At 38.3% G+C, this 14,292-nt stretch overlaps 1 protein-coding gene across 1 annotated transcript in view; it reads left to right on the forward strand.

The window, feature by feature from the left end:
• LOC125121890 (ankyrin repeat domain-containing protein 26-like) overlaps window positions 1-14,292 on the forward strand; it is a 70,548-nt gene that overhangs the window by 42,765 nt on the left and 13,491 nt on the right. Inside the window, 6 exon segments of the mRNA XM_047770201.1 lie at window positions 11,257-11,420; window positions 11,423-11,524; window positions 11,527-11,712; window positions 11,715-12,214; window positions 13,897-14,016; window positions 14,018-14,050. Of these exon segments, the coding sequence (XP_047626157.1) occupies window positions 11,257-11,420; window positions 11,423-11,524; window positions 11,527-11,712; window positions 11,715-12,214; window positions 13,897-14,016; window positions 14,018-14,050 (1,105 nt within the window).

Raw genomic sequence — 14,292 nt, forward strand, 5'->3', positions numbered from 1 at the left:
AACACTCCACCTTATTACAGTATTAGAGTATTCTGTATTGACTATATCCTGACCTTTTCCATGAGTTGTCTATTTAAAGACGTTTAATGTTACTGATTAGCATCCTTTCATTTCAACTTGAAGACTCCTTTCAGTATTTCTTGTGAGGCAGGTCTAGTGGTGATAAACTCCATCAACTGTGGTTTCTCTGGGAAAATGAATCTCACCTTGATTTTTGAAAGATAGCTTTTCTGGATAGAGTATTCTTGATCGGCATTTTGTTTTCCTTTTAGCATGCTGCACATGCCATCCTACTCTCTTGAAATCCATTGAGGCATTTAGTGGGGTTCCCTTATAATTTAAAAGCTTCTTTGCTCTTACTGCCTTTAATATTCTTTGTCTTGGACTTGACAGTTTTAGTGTAATGTTTCTTGGTGAAGGTTTCTTTATGTTGAGTTTGGTGATCTATGAGGTTTAGGAACTTGGCCGTCCAAATCTCTCCCCAGGTTTAGGAAGTCCTCAGCTATTTTTTTCTTTAGGTAAGCTTTCTGTCACCTTCTCCCTATCTTTTCATCTGCCTGTCTTCAACTTTCTCCCTGTCTTAACTGCATTAATTCAGGAAGTGTTGCTTTTGATGGTACCTGGTAATTCACGTAGGCTTTCTTGACAATTTTCATTCTTTTTTACTTTGTTCTCCTCTGATTGGATCAATTCAAAGTTCCTGTCTCTGAACTCAGAGGTCCTTTCTTCTGCTTCGATTCTGCTGTCAGTGCTCTTCATTGTGTTTTGCCTTTTATTCATCATATTCTTTAGCCCCCAAATTTCCACTTGGTCCTTTTTAAGCATTATTCTTTCTTTCTTTCTTTGTGTCATTTTAGGACTATACCTATGGCATAAGGATGTTCCCAAGCTAGGGGTGTGATCGGAGCTGCAGCTGCCGGCCTATGCCACAGCCACAGCAACGCCAGATCCCAGCCACATCTACGAGCTACACCACAGCTCACAGCAATGCCGGATCCTTGACCCACTGTGTAAGGCCAGGGGTTGAGCCTTCAGCCTCAGGGTTCCTAGTCAGATTTCCATTTCCACCGTGCCACTGTGGGAACTCCTAATTATTATTATTTCTATCTCTTTGTTAACCTTTTCATTTCATTTATTATTTTCCTGATTTTTATTGGGTTGTCTTTCTGTGTTTTCTTTTAGCTCCCTGAGTTTCCTTAAAACTGCTATTTTGGCTCTTTATCATGTAGAACACAGATCTTCATGTCTTTGGGATTGGTTAGTGGACCATTATTGTGATCCTTTGGTGGTATCATGCTTTCTTGATTTTTCAAGTTCCTGGAAGTTTTGCGCTGCTGTCTTTGCCTTCAAGTAGCAGTCACCTCTCCTAGTCTTTAATAAATGCCCTCTCCAGTGTGTCCAACTTTGTGTTTTTTGCCCCAGTGGTGTGCTGGAACTTCTCTGCTGGAAACATGGATTTCCACAAAGGCTCTCTATTCTATATAAAATGTTTCATGTGGAGCTTCCTGGAAGTGTCTAAGTGTGGCAGGAGCCAGTTCATGGGTCAGGCTGGGTCCAAGGCTGGAATATGCTCTGTTTGTCTCTTACTCGATATATAAGGTGGGCAGGACTCTTTCCAGAACCTTTGGTGTCTTCTGATAGATCCTGTAACTTCCATGAAGCCATTTTTGTCCATGGATGGATTCCCCATTTTGGGTGGCGGGGGAGCAGGATGAGGCACCTTTTTTTGTAGCCATGATGCCACTGTCACCCCAGAATGTGGATATTATAAAAGTAATTTTTCCACCTCAAGACATTTCCTTGATTGCTTTTTTCAGGTTATATGTGCCCTGTGCTATTTTTAAAAATCATTTAAATTGAGCATTATTATACTTGAAAACAAAAGAAAATATAGTATACATCTAAATATTACTCCCATGTCTGAATCATTTGTTTTACCATTGAACTCCAGATTTTTAGTGTAAGGTTCTTCAGAATGTCTTTCCAGACCCATCTCTCTACTTGTGTCCATGTATTTTGTGCTTTACCTTCCAGGTTCCTTGGAAACACCTAGATGTCATGTTCCTAATCATTGTGCTCACATTCTTATCTCCAAGTAGAAAGCGTTTCTCCCATTTCTTTTCCCTCATGATCTCCTCTGTTTGATTTCACCTCCTCTCTAAAACCTTCCTTACAATCCCTTACAACTCTTACATACCACATTGTATCAGAATTGTAAACGTCTTTGAAGCAAGAGTTTGTGTTCCTTGAATATTGTTGGTACTTCATAGCAGGTTTTTTTTTTTTCTGAATTAATAAATTGCTTAAGGTGGATAAGAGTAGGAATTTTATTAAAAATTTTTTTTATTCTCTATGGGTCAAATTATTAGAAAACATTGGCTTTAAAATGGATTTTTTTAAAGCGGCAGTTCTGGCATGCATATGAAAGAAGTATGGAAAAATGAAAGAGAAAGTGGTCATCAGAAGAACCTGTGGTTCCACCAATATTTGAGAAGGCTGATTCACCACTGACTGTTGATTCACTCCACGTGAATGATGGCAGAAGCTTAAGTGAAAGAGATCAGGATGAGGCAGGTAAAACTGACAGATTCTTTATTTCTAGGTGAAAAAAAGATTAGCACTGACTACTTTTTCTAGGAATGGAAGTAGCATAATATAATATACAGGGCCATGGCAAGAGAATTCTCAGCTATTTCACTTGAACACTGCTGAATGGCTAACTTGAGGATGAGGGCCTTTGACTGGAAGTAGTTGCAGTGGCCCCACGGAAGCCACACTGGAGTGAATATGAGTAAACAGCTCCTTAGAGAATATTTACTGGGAAAAGGGGTAGAGAACCGTATGATAACTGAAGAGGAATGTGAGTTCATGGGCGTTTTCTTCTTTTCTTATGTTAAGATGGGTATTTTGTGGGTGTTTTTGTATGTTGGAAATGATCTGGACGAGGACATTTGCATTTGCAACCTGAGAAAGCGTATTGATGGTATGCCATTGCCTTTAAAGTAGTATAGTACACTAACTGTACACAATCCTTCTATTCATGTAGTTTAATGCTAAGGATTTGTTCACTGAGTGTGAAGTGTAATACTCTTAATAATTGAAATATGCAGATGATTACTTAGAAGTTATATATATGTATTAAAATTATATAAGCATAAATATACAAACATCTAGGCCATCCTGAATAGGATTTAATCATTCCTTGATGATTCTAGATATTACAGGGTCCTCGATAGTATCATCATGCATAACTGTGATTTTGTGAGGTACTCTAAAACATCAGACTCTGTTAACTGCATAATTGTTTAGATTCTAGGGAATAAGGGATGATTTTGTTTAGATACAACAGACGAGTAAACTATGTAACAGTCTATTGCAGATGACTTCTTTTGGATTATAAAGTTCTAAATGGCAAAAGCCATGTTTCTGTGCCAAACTGTCTTTGACACATATCGTTTGCTCAATAAAGATACAGTAAATGCATGAATAAACAGCTCAATGGGTGAATGAATGCCCATTGATGACCTTCTCTTGAAAAAGCAAATCTTCATTGAAAGTAGATCTCTAGGAGTTCCTGTCATGGCGCAGTGTTTAACGAACCCAACTGGGAGCCATGAGGTTGCGGGTTCGATCCCTGGCCTTGCTCAGTGGGTTAAGGATCCGTCGTTGCTGTGAGCTGTGGGGTAAGTCACAGACACAGCTCAGATCCTGTGTTGCTGTGGCTGTGGCATAGGCCGACGGCTACAGCTCTGATTAGACCCCTAGCCTGGCAACCTCCATATGCCGTGGGTGCGGCCCTAGAAAAGACAAAAAATTAAAAAATGTAAAAAATTAAAGAAAGTAGATCTCTAATATTGCCTAGGTCTAAAGTCTTTATTTTTAAAAACATGAGCAAGATTCAGAAATGAGTTGTAATTATAGCTAGACATGGCATAATAATGTAGATTCATTTGCTATCATATGACTTTAAAACACTTAAATATTACTGTCTCAGCCTGCTCTGAAACACAAGTGTTGAAGGTTTCCTGGGTTTGAAATCTGGGTCTGTTCCTAAAGAGCTCTTCAGGCTTGGGCAAGTTGCTTGGCCTCTCTGTGCCTCATTTTCTCTCTGTGTAAAGTACCCATTGTATCACCTCTCTCCCAGAATTGTTGTGAGGATTAAAATGCCTTTTAGACCTATAAAGGGCTTATAATAATGCATAGTAGTTGCTTAGTTAGTCCTTAAAAAATTAATACCGTGATTTTTAAAAGAGTTTCTTTCAGAAAAAGTCTTAAGTGATACTTTCCAAATAAGTGAGTGCCATAAAAGCTAGTTTTTATTTAAAATGACAGCGAAAACCCCTAATATCCGTCTTCCTATCACGTAATGCAAGTAATGTTCTTACTGTTTTTCTTTTGTCAGCTTGATCTAACATTAATGCTTTTGTTAATATTATTATTGGTATGTTTGCTTTGTCCTTAAATGTTACTGTTCATTTTATAGAAATCCCTTTTGTAGAATCTTTATTGCCAAAGCGATGATTTTATATAAAAATGACTTTAGGTATTCTTTGTATTTTAAGTATTTAACATTTGCCTGAAAAGAATGGTTTGTTATTTTTCAGGCCTATAAAGAAAACACCTAATGAAAAGAACAAGGTATCGTAAAAAATTAATTATAAAAAATATGATCCTGTAGTAAAAGGTAGTTTGTCAAATGTATGGTGGAGGGAGTTGCTGTGTGGTCCAGTGTGTTAAGGATCCAGTGTTGGTGCAGCTGTGGCAAAGGATATAGCTGAGGCTCAGATGTGATACCTGGCCCAGGAACCTCCATATTCTATGCATGCAGCCACAAAAAAAAAAAAAAAAAAAAGAAAGAAAGAAAGAAAGAAAAAAGAAAAAGGAGTAGAGGAAAAAGTAGAGAGGAGTTCCATTTGCAGCCCAGCAGGTTAAGGACTCAGTATTTTATGGCTACAGCTGTGGTTGCTGTTACGGCATGGCTTTGGATCCCTAGTCAGGAATTTCCACATGCTGTGGGCAGGATAAAAAAGAAAGAAAGGAAAGAAAAAAGAAAAAATAGAAAAGCTTGCTTTGTTGCAGAGACTTTTGTTTTGAACAAACAGTTTAGGCGTTCCTGTTGTGGCTCCATGGGGTAAGGCCCCAATGCTGTCCCTGTGAGGATGCAGGTTCAATCACTGGCCTCACCCAGTAGGTTAAGGATTCCAGCATTGCCACAAGGTGCAGCATAGGTTGCAGATGTGACTATGGATCCCTGTTGTGCTGGCTATGGCATAGGCCTGCAGCTGCAGCTCCATTTGACTCCTAGCCCCGGGTACATCCATATGCTGTGGTGTGGCTGGAAAAACAAACAAACAAAAGTTTAGAAACACTATTAATAAATGTATCCTTTTCATAAAAGTTATTTTAAGAAGTATCTTATGTTTTTGCTTTCATAAAATATGGATATTTATCATCTCTGTACACCTATTATTTTTTAATAAATATTTGGGAGACTTTGTGAAAGATTATTTTTATTGTAGGTCAAAGAGCAAATTAATTCTGTGGATGACCTTGAGGACTTAACTCAGTTCTCTGAAACGGCTTCCAAGGATCGTGAGTTGCTTTCCTCTAAATCTATGAATGCTATGTTGCTAATTGAACAACTTGGCATGGAGTGTAAAGGTAGGCCTGTTGTATACATAGAAAGCCTTTTTGTGTATAGTGTAGTAACACCACACACACAGCTTGTCTAGTACTGCGCATGGGCTACAGGTATGTTATTGTGCTGTCCTTCTCACAAAAATGATTTGTATTAATACATAATGAGTTATTATATGCTCTCAGGCAAAGGGCTATGATAATTCGCACTCACTGCGCTTTTGTGATTCTACTTTTCTCCTGGGCTTTCACCCAAGGTCCGGTTATCATTTCCCTCCTAGAATACTGAAGTACATAACTTCCGTCATTTCCCTCCTAGAATATTTGGGTAACCTGAGAACTTTTTTCCTTGCCACTCCATCTCCTAAAACCTTGGTCTACTGTAACCATAATTATTATGTATTTTGAAAATGTTGGTTTTGTCATGGTACCCCCTTGCTTAAAATCCAGTTGCTGCTTCTCTTTGCTGTCTGGTTAAAGCCACAATCCTTTAACTTTATCTTGTGCCCGTTTTATACCCTTCTTTCCACATGAATTTTAGAATCAGCTTGTCTGTTTCCTTAAGAATAATCTGCTCATCTATTGGAAATTAGTTTCGGATTATGTTGAACTGACAGATTCATTTGGGGGAGAATTGACTTCTTAACAGTGTTGAATTTTCAACCCTTGAACAGTTTTTTTCTCCACTTATAGTGATCTTCCTTGATTTTCTCAGGAATATTTTGTAGTTTTTAGTGTACAGATTTTTTCCATCTTTTATGAGAGTAACTGGATTTCTTTTTTCTCAGTGCAGTTGTAATTATTATATTTTAAACTTTAATTTCTGCGTGTTTATTCTGATTATAGAATTAGAGTTGGTTTCTGTGCATGGATTCTGAGTGCTCCAACTTTAGTGAACTCATGCATTGTAAGTCCTAGTGGATTTTTGTAGATTCTCTCAGATTTTCTAAGTAAGCAAAGGTCGTCAAGGTTTTTCATTCGTAAACTACTATCTGACTAAAGGTAGTTCATATTTAAGACTTGCAGCCAGCACATTCTCTGTCCAGCTAATCAGCACTGCCATTGAGCCATGAGTACATAACCACAAACAACAGGTAAATTAGTGGACACGGCTGCAGTTCAGAACTTTATTTACCGAAGCAAGCAGCCTGGCCCACAAGGTGGAATTAACTAACTCCTATTATGTAGCCATGTTGCCTGCTGCTTAGCAGTCTGTTTTGCTTCTTCATTTCCCCTCCAGTGCCTTCTGTGTCTTTATTTTGATTCATTGCACTGGCCGGAAATTCTCATATTGTGCTGAATAGGAGTAGAAGGAGCTCTTCCTGTCTTGTTCCTTAACTCCTGGGAAGATCATTCAGTTTTTCATCATTACATATGATGTAAACTGTGGGATTGTGATAGATCTTTATCAAATAGAAGTTCCCTTGTATTCCCAGTTTGCCGGAGGGTTTTTATCAGGAAAGGAAGTTGAGTTTTGTCACATGCCTCTTTTATTTACTGTTATGGTCCTAGGATGTTTCTTTTTTAGTTGGTTCATATGGTGATTAACATTAATAGATTTTTAAATGTTAAAGCAACCCTGCATTCTTAGGCTATACCTAATCTGGTCATGATAAATTATCCTTTTAATGTATTTTCAGGTTTAATTTGGGGATTTTTGTTTTTGTTTTTTGGTTTGTTTGTTTGTTTTTGTATTGGTCTTTATTAAGTGCTGCTCCCATGGCATATGGCAGTTCCAGGCTAGGGGTCAAAGCAGAGCTCCAGTGCAGGCCTATATACCATAGCTACAGCAACGTGAGATCTGACTGGCTTCCACAACCTATGTGTCAGCTTGCAGCAATGGTGGATCCTTAACCCACTGAGTAAGACCAGGAATCAAACCCACATCCTCATGGATATTTGTCTCATTCTTAACCCACTGAACCACAATGAGAATTCCTGCTTATTTTTAATTTAGAATGTTTACCTCCATTTTCATGACATAGTTTTCTTTCTTCTAATACCCTTGTCTGCTTTTGTTTTCAGGATAATGCTAGTTTTATAGAACGTATTGGAACATATTTCTCATTTTCATTTTTTGAGGAGAGTTTATGTGGAATTAGTTTTTTTTTTTTCTTTTTCTTTCTTTATTTTGCACATGGAAGTTCCCAGGCTCAGGGCAATGCTGGATACTTAACCCACCGAGTGAGGCCAGGGATCAAACCTGCATCCTCATGGATACTAGTTAAATTTGCTACCACTGAGCCATAACAGGAATTCCTGGTATTGTTATTTCTTACTCAAATATATGGTAGAATTCATCAGTGTAGCTATTTGGACTTGGAATTTTCCTTGTGGAAAGGACTTTAACTAGGACTTTCATTTGTGTTTTAGATTCAGGGCTCTTTAGCTTATTTTTTTCTCCCTCCCTCTTTCTTCCTTCCTTCCTTCCTTCTTCCTTCCTTCCTTCTTTCTTTCTTTCTCCTTTTAGGCCCCACCCAGGGCTTATGGAAGTTCCCAGGCCAAGGGGTTGAGTCAGAGCCACAGATACCAGACTTTGCCACAACCATAGCAACCCTGGATCTGCAGTGTCCCCTGCAGCTGACAGCAGCGCCAGATCGTTAACCCACTGAGCAAGGCCATGGATCAAACCTGTTCGTCATGGATACTATTCGGTTTCTAACCCACTGAGCAAAAATGGGGACTCCTATTTTTTCTTTCTTGATTGAGCATTGGTAATTTCTCTCTTTCAAGCAATTTACTCACGTCATCTGAGTTTTCAGTTTTATTTACATAATGTTTATAATATTACCCTGTCATTCCATTGCTATTTGTAGAATCTGTAGCAGTATCATATTAGCCATTTTGGAAATTGTTAATTTGTGCATTCTCTCACTTTTTTTTTCCCCTCACCAGCCCGGCTTGATGTTTATCACTTTTATTCATCCCCTGAAAACATGTGGTTGCATTGATTTTCCACATTGTTTTATTTGTTTTCTTTCTCATTGATGTTCATCTTTGATCGTTATGATTTCCTTTCTTCTGCCTTCTTGGGTTTGCTTTGCTTTTTTTTTCTGATTTTTCATGGTCAAGGTGAAGGTCATTGATTTGAGACTTTTCTTCCTTTGTAGTATAGACAAGCAGTACTATAAATTCTTATGTAAGTAAGCAGCATTTCCTAAATTGTAGCATGATATGTTTTCATTTTCGTTCAGTTTAAAATACTTTGCAATTCCTCTTTTCATTGCCTCTTTGACTCGAGGGTTATTTAGATGTGTGTTATTTAGTTCCCGAATATTTGCGTATTTTCCAGAGATAGGTTTGTTCTTGATTTACAGGTTGATTACTTGGTAGTTAGAGAACATACTTAGTATGATTTCAATCCTTTTACCTTACTCCTTTTGTTAAGATTTATTTTACGACCTAGAATAGAGTCCTTTTTGGTAAGTGTTGCATAGCCACTTTTAAAGAATATTGATGTTCAAGTCTAATATCTGTGTGCTGATTTTCTGCCTGTCCTTTCTCTCACTTAATTGAGTGAGGGGTAATGAAATCTCAGACTATGATTGTGAATTTGTCTGTTTCTCTTTGCAGTTCTCTCAATTTTCTGCTTCGGTTTTTTTTTTTAAATTATTTTCATGTATTTTTTATCAATTAATTCACTTTTTTGGCCCTGCCTGTGGCATAAGGAAGTTCCCAGGCCAGGGATAGAACCCACATCACAGCAGCAACCCGAGTCACTGCAGTGACAAACCCCAGGTCCTTAACCCAGTGCACTGCCAGGGAACTCCCTCCTCTCATGTTCTGACCTAAGATCTCCATCTGCTTTGCTTTCACACCAACTCTCAGCATCATCCCTTCTACTTAGGGAGCCTGGTGGCCTCCACTTCAGTTCCTTCTCCTTGTGTCATGACCTGGAAATTCTCTCAGGCAGTGAGATGGGGTGTTCTTTGGGCTAAGTTCATGTGTTTTCAGGGATCATTGTCCTTCATTGCCTGAAGCCCTTTTGTCTTGAATATCATTTTTAGTGTATTCTGTTTGTTTTGCTTTTGCTTATTTCAGGTCGGAGGGGAACTTGGTACCTGTTCCTCTGGCTAGAATCAGATTGCAAGAGCATGTGGGATGTGCTGCAGACTGTCTGCAGTGTGCTTCTTCCTCCTTTGCTCCGTGCTTCCTGCTCAGCCTTCTTGTCTCAGTGTAGCCGTCTCTTCCTGGGGAAATCTTCCCTGACCTAGTCTACATCAGGTTCTGTGATATGAGCCTAGACCTCTCTTGTCTTATAGGACCTATCTGCATTTATCGTTATGTGTCTTTCTCTTCTACGAGACTTTAAGCTAAATAAGAGCCAGTTGTCTATTATCTGTTTTTAACTGCTGAGCTTCATAGCATGCCTTCCACGTCATAGATACTCAATATGTATTTGTTCAAGGTACAGATGAGTGAATGTACAAAGTACATGGTCCTTTATCTACAAAAATTACTCATATATTTTATTTCTCTTTTTCTTTTCTTCTGAATGCAGATTCTGTTAGCTTATTGAAAAATCAGGAGTTTGCAGGCAGATCCAAGGCACTGCAGTTGCAGGTAACAAACCTACATGTTTGTAACCGCTGACACACTGCCAATCCCTTTGAGCCCCAGCGGGAACTCCAACAAAGTAACATTCTTGATTCAAATCCCTGTGTGCATTTTGGTTTTTTGTTTGTTTGTTCTGCTTTGTTGGGGCTGCCTCTACCACATGCAAAAGTTCCTGGGCCAGGGACTGAACCCACACCACGGCAGTGACCCTAGCCATTTCATATCTATTACTATTTAAAACATTTTAAAGAGGCATTAAAGTTATTGCAGCAGCAAATAATCTCATGATTTTCTCAGAAGCGCTCTATAAATTTTACCTGATTGACCATTCGTGTACTCGCCATTAGTGAAACATAAGGCTTATTTTGTGTTTATATATTTATACCACAGAAGTAGTTGTGGTCTAGTGTAGAGGACTCATAGTAGAAACAGAAGACCTGGGGGACATCCATGCAGCTTGCTTATATGTTTAAGTTTCTTCATTCCAGAGTTGTCATAGTGAGTTAACTGCTGATGATAGAAGTTCTTAGCATAGTGACTAGATTTTGTCAGTTGTCAGTGGATGTAACTCCTGTTAACTGTAAAAATATTAGGAAAGTGGAGTATTAGGAAACTTTCTCTGGAAAAAATGTTTGGGGAAATTCAGTCTGTTCAAACTATGTACAGAGATAATGCTCTCCCTGTGGGGTGGCTGTATAGCTGAGATGCCAGATGGAATTCTTCAATGTAGGTCAGATGTATTCATCTTTTCTTTTAAGCCTTTGGGTTTCTTGTAATTCAGAGAAGGCCCTTCTAATTCTGAGCTTTTAAAAATTCTCTTGTGGTTTCTTTTTATTCTCTTGGATTCATTGTCTTCAGTCATTTTTTTTAATTTGGGGAGATTCCTGCTGTGTAAAGTTTGAGGGATGTATCCCACTTTCATTTTTTCCTATTGGATATCCATTACTACTGCAATCTTCTCATTGTATAAATATATAGTCTAGTCTTTCATTTCAGAGGAAATCAGGTGTCAATTTGAGTACTTTTGAGTCCCCAGCTGAACGTCTCCTTTGTTTTACTTAGGAAGCTGAGAGTCTCGAGAAAGCAAAAAAAACTGTTGTCTGAAAACCACATGTCACAGAATGAAATTGCCATGTTAAAACAGAAAATAGAGGTAATAAAAAATCATAGCCAGGAAATGGGAAAGAAATGTTTTAGGGACATTAAAATTGCAAAAAATAAGTTTGCTAACTTCAAGAGAGAGTAAAACTTGAGGACATATTAACAAAAACAATCTTGGAATGCAGTAGACAGCTTAATGTTCTGACAGCTGAGAATACAAGGCTGAAGTCTGACTGGACAATGAAAGACAAAATAAAGAAAGACCTGAAAGGCAAGTTGAATCATCCCACTCTGGATTGGCTACTGCCACACATGATCAAGAACAAAGTCAGACATCAGAAAGAGACCTGGAACTTGCCTTCCAGAGAGCAGAAGATAAGTGCTTCCCCTTCCAAGATGAAATAAATTTGGATTTGTCTACCTGAAAGATAGCAAGGTGCATTCCCAGCAACTGTCTACAACTGAAGGAAAATCCAATAGCCTAGAAACCGAGCTCCATCACAGGAGAGATGCTCTCGGAGAAAAGTCTTTGGTGTTTGAACCTGTACCTGTACAGAGAGACCTAAGCCAAGCACAGTGTCAGAAGAAGGAAATTGCACACATGCCTCCAAGTGAACAAGGCAAAGTGAAGAAGTACATGGACGAGCAGCAAGAGTCCTTGAAGGAGAGATCATCCCAACTAGAGAGTGAAAACCTGTTGCTGCGACAGCAGCTGGATGACTTGCAAAACGAAGTCGACAGCAAGGAGAAAATGGTAATTAATCTCCAGGACCAGTGTCTGGATATTATCAAAAAATTCCAAGCTGAAAGTGAAAAACCACATCTGATGCTGAAGGAAAGAAACAAGGAGTTACCCGAGGAATGCAGTCACCTAAAAGAGAGGAGGAATCAGTATGAAAATGAGAAAACGGAAAGAGAAGTAAGTATCCAGAAAGAAAGAGAATTGTCAGACTTCCTGAGGGAAAATTCAGAGTAATATTTGATGATGGCCACATTTGACTCTAGCTGAATATAAGAAATAATATAGGTTTATATAGGCTATATAGACATTTTATATATATATATATGTATATGTGTGTGTGTGTGTGTGTGTGTATATATATAAAATATAGGCTATAAATCAGCCTAAGAGCATAGCTTGTATCCAGCAAACAAAAATTAGACCTGAGAGTGCTTGATGCTGAGTAAAGACAAGATTGTCACCTAAGAAATTTTAAGAGATTAAGTTATAAATTGTTAATAGATACAGACAGATATTAATAATTTATTCTTACAACTGCTGGGATGATCATTTCAATCTTTATTGTCACTCATTGTAATACCTTGGTGGAAAGATAAATGCAATGCTCATACCTAGTATGAGTATTTTGATATTAATATTCATTTGGGTGGATGACCTTGACAGCCCCATCCAGATTCCCAGATGGACTGATGTGTAGGTGCTGTACCTCATAGTGCTTTTTTCCTTCAGTAGGGTTTTCATACCTTTTCATTGGTACAATGTTATTCATGTTCATTTGAAATTAAATTTGGAAATAGTTCAGTCTCAAATCATGTGTTCTTATAACCTCTCTACTCTTTAAAGGCATCCGCTTTTCATTAAATCATCATTTGGGACAAATGTGGTGCGTTTTAACAAACTGCATTTGATTTCATCTTCCCACTGCTACTGATAATTTACTTTGAACATTTGTACCAATGATTTGCTCATAATTCTCATTTTATGGCTCAATTACTATTATTCGGCTATGAGTTTGTCCAACACATAACACACGTTAACTTTGCCTTGGATTCCTATCCTCAGAGTAATGAGAGGTGGCAGGATTCGTGAGAGGCTAGAATAGAGCGGGTTGGGGGGAGGGCTGTAGGGGCTTTAGTCAGGGAGGCAGATGGAGGCCCGGTTATCAAAGGGCCCTGAAGTCCATGGGCATGACCCTCATTTGAGCACCAATTGAATCTGTGAGGAACTCTGGTTTGGTTTGGTTTAGTTTGGTTTGAGTTTTACTGAAGTATATTTATGGTGAGAACTCTGAAGTTAATGGAAGCAAGGAGGGGAAAATGTTCAACAAAGTGGAATTTACCACTACCTCTTAGGACTGCACACCTATTTTTTTTTCCTCTTTTTTTTTTTTTTTTTTTTTTTGAGGGTGGGCTGTACCCTCTGCTTGGGGAAGTTCCTGGGCAAGGGATCCAGCACATACCACAGCAGTGATCCAAGCCACTACAGTGACAATACTGGATCCTTAAAACACTGGGCCCAAGAGAATGCCTTTATTCTTTTTATTCTTTCTTTTTTTTCACCTCCATTTCTTTATGAGACTTCAGGAGTTAGTAGAGCTCTGCAAATTCATTGGCGGGGTTGGGGAGTGGGTAGCAGGCCTGAATCTGTCCTCTAATAACTTAACATCAATAAGGCAGGAGGATAACATCTGCTGTAACTTTAACCAAATTCAGTGAGCTGGAAGTGTGCATGTGAAGGAAAGGAGAAGGCGAATTGATGTCTGTGGTGATAGTTTTCAAAGTACATATATTGGAGTTAACTGTTACTAATGTAACTAATAATAAGGTGATTTATAAAACAGTGACAGAGTATCTTACTAGGTGGTTGTGGGACAACTTCAACAAGAACTGGCTGATTCCCTAACAAAGCAGTCCCTGTCTGAGGCTTTATTGGAGCTGATGTCGCCTGATCGTGCTAAATTAGAAGATGAGACACAGGATTTTAAAGAAGAAACTACGTCAAATCACAAGTCGAGTATGTATGAGATTGTTAAATGTTAATGAATGACATAAAATGCTTTAGGATACTAATTCCCATGGATAGCTTTCTTTTGTATTTTCGTTACAATTATTTTATTTCAATTTTATTATCTTAATTACACCCTTATTTCTTAAACACTGCTTTTATTATTCTTCTTTGTATGCTATATTTTTCTTAGTCTATTTCCCCTTTGGAAAGTAGACAGTGATGCACACTCCTCAGAGAAGTTGAGAGAC

Source organism: Phacochoerus africanus, chromosome 3, assembly GCF_016906955.1.
Source record: "Phacochoerus africanus isolate WHEZ1 chromosome 3, ROS_Pafr_v1, whole genome shotgun sequence".
Taxonomy (NCBI): domain Eukaryota; kingdom Metazoa; phylum Chordata; class Mammalia; order Artiodactyla; family Suidae; genus Phacochoerus; species Phacochoerus africanus.